Source organism: Haplochromis burtoni, unplaced genomic scaffold, assembly GCF_018398535.1.
Source record: "Haplochromis burtoni strain Fernald_Lab_line unplaced genomic scaffold, NCSU_Asbu1 Contig_494, whole genome shotgun sequence".
NCBI lineage: Eukaryota > Metazoa > Chordata > Actinopteri > Cichliformes > Cichlidae > Haplochromis > Haplochromis burtoni.
Window position 1 is genome coordinate 323,798 of NW_024582855.1, and position 6,992 is coordinate 330,789.

Sequence of the window (6,992 nt, forward strand, 5' to 3'; positions counted from 1 at the left end):
CCTCTTTCTGTTTCTTTCAGTTTTAGAATTTTTTGCCGTTATTGTAGCAACTTTGTTTGTTGCTATTATGTTTAAACTACTAGCAGCAGTGGTCGTTAAGATGTATGGACGAGGAAGAGGTAAATGACTTTTTTTTTCATCACTTTGCAATTCATTTTGTTCAAGTCATTTCAACTGATTATGATGTTTCCTGGACCTGATTCCTTAGAACAGTGGTTCTCAAAGTTTTTACATCAGTCCCCACATTGCAGGAATAAATATTTTCACACCCCATCAAAACCAAACAGATGGACAGAAAAGCCTAGCTGCAACTTTATTTAGATAGTAAATTCTTTCGCAATAAATCCTTCAGTAATTTTTGTTTTAAACACACAACTTTCATTTCAAATAACTATTTATAACTTTTATCACTAGACTGCTTCATTAGTCTGCACCACTTCTTTAAAAAAGCAATATAAATAAATAAATGTTCACTTAAACACGCGGCTGCAGCTTTTCAGCGGATGTGCAATTTTAATGTAACTGACACAATTTTTTTTTCCGCCGAAAAAGTGAATCCAATGTTAAACATTTGTTCCGCATGATGCTTCTGCCAGGTAAAATGCCCCCCACCTGTCAGAACTCTGCGCCCCACCTGTGGGGTGCGCTACACACTTTCATAATCACTGCCCCAGAGCATCGAGAACAACGACGAAGAGACAGCAAAAAGGATACGTGAGTAAATCTTGTATGAACTACACCAAAAAATGAACTTGTTTGAAAACAGTATGATTATGAAGATACAACCAGATGTCTATAATCAGTCGAATGTAACTGCTGTTCAGTCAAAAATGATTTAATAGTGTGTCAGAGTGAAGCATCGTTCAACAACATGCATGACAGAATATTTTATTAATTTCTAAGGAAATGATGTAAGATGAGGCAAATTCAGATTGATGTGGTGTTTATTTTCTCTTTGTTTGAACAACTGTATTCATTATAATTTATTTTTTTAATATTATTGACAGTGCTAAACTTCAGCTAATAGGAAATGGAAGCTCTAAAACCATCCAAGCACGCCCCGGTAAACGCACTGCTTTGGTCCGGTGTGTAGTTCTGTGACTGCAGTGAAGACGTCGATCCCTCTGAACTCTGCTGAGTTTTGGCTTTCTGCTCAGTAAAGCACAAACTTTCATGAGTGAAAAACCTGCTGATGACGACCTTCAAATCAGTGACTTGGAGCCATCAAAAACTGAAACGTGCACGCACCCAGGGCCGTGCAGAGATGTTTAAAGGGGCGGTGCTCAAAGTTAAAAAGGGGCACATAGAACCAGGCTGAATAACAACAACACACATTCATCTTTTTGTCGCCTGTCCGGTTTGGCTCTTTTGCCATCAGAATTATTGTCTAAAGGCAAAGAAAGACATACATTCATCAAGAATCTAATATGCAATCGCATCATACTATATCATTGTCGTCAGGTAGCAACAGTGCAGCACAAACCTAACCTATGTTTTACCTGATGGGGTGCAATGTTGCTGTTGCTCCTGCTGTTCCTGCTGCTGATAGTGCTGAGGGCAGAGCTGTGTTGATCTGAGACAGCACTTGGAATCATAAGGCAACAAACTGAGAAATAAACAAGGCTCTACTTGTGACTCACTCTTTGCCTCTCTTCCTCCTTCCATCTCGTCAACACTCTCCATTTGCTGTCCAACGGAGAATAAGGCACAATTTGCTATTGCATTAATCTGTTATTTAATTATCCACACTTAACAACTCTTGCACTTAATTTATAATAAAGTTATAACAAAACAACGTTATAGAACCAAAACTTTCCAAATATGTTTATTATTATTTTATACTTGAATACCTCTGAAACAACTGGTACACGTATGTTACCTGTGCTCCTTGTAATCCAGCTGCTGAGGGATCCACTGCCTTTAGCCTCACACAGCTCCTACTGTTTCCTCCTCATGTCCTTACCTTAATCAACTGAGGTGAATGTTAGCAAATTTACCTGCAGCAAATATTATATCAGACTCCCTTTGCAGACGATTATTTTTTGCAGCTTTTGTAACCACATGAGCTGCTGGAAGAACCTGTGTGTTTTTTGACTTTTTTGATTGATTTTGGTTCTTGACTTTCTTGACTTTGTGTTTTGTTTTGTTTTTAAGTTGACACTGTTCATTATTTTAGACATTTTAACATCAAAATAAGTGCTCATTCTTCTGCTTGTGTTTATGTGGCATTTAGACTCTTACTGTATTCTTCATACAGTTGGGCAATATAATCAATCAAAAATGACAGTCGGATGAAAACCGTGTTTTCACTTGTCCCATAAGAATCTTGTTTGGTTAATCCACAAATCTGTGTTTGTACGAGCGAGGGCTCAAAGCAAAGAGAAGATCATGTGTTTTTGCTTTTTTTGTTGTTCTTTAACATCTTTTAAAGAGGAAAATGATTACCTAGGCAGGAAGGATATTAATGTAATTAAGTATTTTCAAGGGTGACAATAATCTTTGAGTTTGTCTTTACCTGCAAAAACTGCAAAAATAAAAAAGAACAAAGCATCAGTGACCGAGGATGGTACTTTAGGAAACTGCACAAGCAAAAAACATTAAAAAAGCAAGAACAGAAACTTGAAACATCTGGACAGGAGATTGTTTTATTGAGTGTGATCTTATTTTATTTTTAAATCAAGTTATTTTAAGGGATATAATTTTAAAATGAAATGATGTTTATACAAAATCTTGAAGATGTTTTCAGTCATCTGTGAGTCATCAAATTTCCTCTGATGTTTCAAAAAAAGAAAACCATAAAAATATTAAATGCATTATCCTTCTTGTTAACCTACGATTTATATTTTCATTAGTTTTGGTTCATTTTTTTAATTAAAATTTATCATGTCTAACAATAAATCGTTGTTTTTTCTCCAGCAGGGGATGCTGAAGTGAATTTTTTTCACAAAATGACAAAGTTATCTCCTACGTTACTCGGTGAAGATGCCTGGAAATAATGGTCGAAATGATATAATGTGAAAAACACATACTTGAAGAAAATCTTACAGTACAGTATGACAACTTAAAAATGACCCAAATATTATCTATCAAAGGAAATTCTCTTCCTCCTGTGTCACACCAGTACAAATGACCTTGCTCAGTTTCTCAGTGTCTGCTTTAAAGCACTGCAGTCAGATTTAGACAAACATAATCTAAAGCAGAATTGTATCTTAAACATTATACTGAGTCAGTAACATGCTCCACATTAAAATGAAAAAGGCATTTCTATAGCTTACCTCTTCCGCACCACAGCAAAAGAACCCAGGCTAAGTCCAAGGCCAGACCAAGGCTACCATCCACAATTATCCAGTCAGAGAAAATATTCAGAGTAAACCACAACAACAACATTTTTCTGCACTATGTAGTCCTGCCACACACATCACACAGTGTCAGTGAAATATTATAGAAGTATTTTGGGTTCTTTTTATTCTTTGTCATTCACAAATTTTCTGGTTGGACAGTTGAACTCTGTGTTAAGAAGTTAATTACATGAATACTGTGAGCAGTTTATGATTAACTTGTTCCTCAGTGTGTCACAAAAAAAGAATTTCAGATATTCAGATGAAGGGTGTGATTATCGTCACAGTGAATATGCTAAGCTGCTGTAAGCAGCAAACCAGCTGGGTCAGATGTCGTGTGACGTCATGTAGATGTATTTACTCACAAACACTCAGATCGTGTACCATGAAACAGCAGGACAATGGCTGGGATCAAGTGTGTCGTGTTTTTGGTGGTCCTGACTTTTCAGTGGACTTTTGTAAAAGCAGGTGAGTAAAAGCTTCACTGCACTTATTACTTGAATCTATTGTGAATACAAATCACAGTTATGATGTTTACAAACCAAATATAGGAGGTACTGAAGAGATAGACTGAGTCAAACTTAAAGCTCAGGTATAAATCTCAGAAATGACAGGTACAGCAAGAAACCTCTTTTTTAATGTGATCATTATTCAGTGAAGTAGGAATATGGTTCACACAATGTTTGGCTGCACAATAGTGAGTTTAATTTAATTAAACACACACAAAGATGAGTTTATAATCAAAGGAAAACTGAAGTATTTACAACTTTCTGTACGGTAACAGGAGGCAAACTGTGACTGCAAGATATCCTAATGAATTGTGTTTACATGGTTATTGTGAAGTAAATCTGTTCTTAAACTTTAGAGACCTTTAAAGGATTGTAAGACAACCTGTTAGGATGGATTCCTGCATGAATATTTTCTTGTTGATGAGTCAGCAAACAGCTGGCACTCTGAGGTTTGAAATCTCTGACAACATACTTTAGTGTACTACTGTGTTGTCTCTCCTTACCTCAAATAAGTCTTTTCTTTTTTCATTTTCATGTTTCTGTACATGACTTTATTTAAACATTTTTATGTCTCGTGTTATGTTATTTTGTCTCAATCTGGAAGTCTTTAAAACATGCGTATTACTAGTCTATGTATCAGTTTGTTATTGATAGTATAGTATAATAGCGCTACAAATAAATTACTTTTTCTCATTTCCTGTTTTACTCTTTCTGCAGCATCTTCTGGTATATGGATATGGTGTTTACATCTTAGGGAAGCTCTTTCTTTCTTTTTTAATCTTTCTTTGATGATAAACTGAAGGGCAGCCCAAAAAATTAGTATGACACGAATAACATGAAGCTAGAAAATGATCAAAATGGCCAGAATGTTCATTCTCCCTGATGCTGCCATCACTCAGTATCTCTAAATCTATCACTACGGCCGTCTTACTCTGTTTGCCCACTACTACTATGCCACGATTTTGTCCATCTGTATCTGGAAGTCCCTCTGATCTTAGCTCGGTCTTTCTTAACCACCCTAGGGTCGGTGTAACATTTGTACCTCCAGGGCATATGTGGCACAGATGTTCCTGGACACTCTGCTGGCCACTTGGTCATAGCAGTCCATGTATGCCTGCTTGCTAGCATTTTGCACCCTGCTGTAGGCGCTGGGTTGGAGGCGGGATGACACTGAACACATTCAGCGTGTGGGAGTGGAGGCAACAATGTCAAAAACTATTTATCATGAAATGTGAATAAGGTTTATACATTGTTTGGATGCACAGAAGCAAAATTGTTCTTAGTGGCACTTTTTAAAAAAAATAAAAATAAAACAAATTTAAATATATCCACCTTTTACTCTAACTTTTAAGTTTAAGAAAATCACATGTCAGGATAAATGTCAAAATAACTGCTTCATTTGGTTGGATAAATTATAGCAAATCAAAGTGTATGTAACTACAAAGTATAACAATTATCTCGTTATACATGATTTTATTTCTCATAACGTTAAAGATTTGAAAACATGCAGATGTGACAAATTTATGTTTGAGGTGTGTGGTCATCAGTAATTATTATTGTGGATATTTTTAGATTCTCATTTATCAGATGTAGTTTTGTTAAATTCTGCTCTCATGGTAGCAGTGTCCTATTTTCATAACCTTGTACTTCAGGTCTTCAGGTGTTTAAGCCTGAATGGAGTCTGTTAGAGTTCTTTTGTAATAACTGAAAAATTCATCCACACAGTCGTCTTTGATATGAATGATATATGACTTTATAGGAAGGCCCTGTTTTGAAAACATTTTTCCTTCATTAGTGAAAATTTATTTTTTAAACAATTTTTCATTTGTACTCTAGATAATTATATTATAATATATTATAATTAATAATTTACATTAACATGAATTTATATGTCAGCAAATGTATTTCTGTAATTCTGAGATTCAGGTCAAAGTTCAGGAAACTTCTTTTAAATCTAATGAGCAAGTTTAGAAAGAGCTTCCTGATAGTTTAACAGTTTGTGGTGCAGACCGAGACTACATTCCAGTCGAGCACCTGTGTTTTATTATTTCTCGTTTTCTTCTCTTGATACAGTACAATACAAAAAAAATAAACAAACACAAAGTAATAATAATAAGGGAACCGTGACTGACACAGAAAGAATGTGACAGAGGATCAGACAGACAGGGTAAAAAGTAAAATATATAAACTGGAACCTAAAACTCTACAAACACACAACAGCCTCAGTAGAATAATAAAAAAATAACATTCATCCAAATTGAACTAAAAGAATCAAAACTTCTAACTTTATAATGAAGGAAAACCCAAACAGAAACAACTCAAGTACACAAACACAAAACCTCTGATTCATGACTTTGATCATGTGTCTCTACCTGTTGTTGCAGATACTGAGGTGTCCTGCATTTTCATGGAGAGATGTATGTTGCCGTGCAGCTATGGTGGCAGTGATGTAGTCATCCACTGGATTCAGGTATCAGCAGGAGACCTTATTGTCCACTCATTCTACCACAACAAAGATCAGCTGGAACATCAGAACCAGCGCTTCAGAGGCAGGACGTCACTGTCCAGTGACCAGATCTCCACAGGAAACGCCTCACTGCAGCTGACAAAGGTGGAGGTTCGAGATGAAGGGAAATACAGGTGCTACACCAGCACCATCGATGGAAACAAGGAGTCATTTATCAACCTAAAGATAGATGGTAAGAGACAAAAACTATACATTTATTCAAGAAATTCAGTGTTGAACTGACAGCGGAAACCAACAATCATTTATTAACCTAAAGATACATTGTAAATACATGCACAATGCAATTATTCAAGAAATTTGTGTTCTCTGTTGTTTGTTTGTTTTTTGGTATTTGTTTATTAGAAAATGTCATACTATTGTCTATAGTTTTTGTCTATTACTAACTTGTGCCAGAATATTTACACTGCACAGAAATATTCAACTGGAACTGTGGGCGACCGTGGCTCAGGGGGTTGGGAGGCGTATCTGTAACCTGCACTCTCTGTCCTGGTCATTGTGTCCTTGGGCAAGACACTTCACCTACCGCCTACTGGTGTTGGCCAGAGGGGCCGATGGTGCGATATGGCAGCCTGGCTTCTGTCAGTCTGCCCCAGGGCAGCTGTGGCTACACCTGTAGCT

General features: G+C 36.4%; 2 protein-coding genes across 3 annotated transcripts in view; both read left to right on the top strand.

Annotated features, from left to right (window-relative positions):
- The window catches only part of LOC102292034, a gene marked incomplete in the record, with an annotated part of 19,239 nt that extends 16,324 nt beyond the window's left edge, over nucleotides 1-2,915 (top strand). Inside the window, 3 exon segments of the mRNA XM_042213885.1 lie at nucleotides 21-119; nucleotides 597-714; nucleotides 1,008-2,915. Of these exon segments, the coding sequence (XP_042069819.1) occupies nucleotides 21-119; nucleotides 597-714; nucleotides 1,008-1,101 (311 nt within the window).
- Nucleotides 2,916-3,044: 129 nt separating this feature from the next.
- LOC102291527 (programmed cell death 1 ligand 1) overlaps nucleotides 3,045-6,992 on the top strand; it is a 24,798-nt gene continuing 20,850 nt past the window's right edge. For both annotated transcript variants that reach the window (XM_005947058.3, XM_042213886.1), the window contains exons 1-2: nucleotides 3,045-3,806; nucleotides 6,232-6,546. In XM_005947058.3, the coding sequence (XP_005947120.1) occupies nucleotides 3,740-3,806; nucleotides 6,232-6,546 (382 nt within the window). In that variant the 5' untranslated portion in view covers nucleotides 3,045-3,739. The remainder of the gene's footprint in view (nucleotides 3,807-6,231; nucleotides 6,547-6,992) is intronic.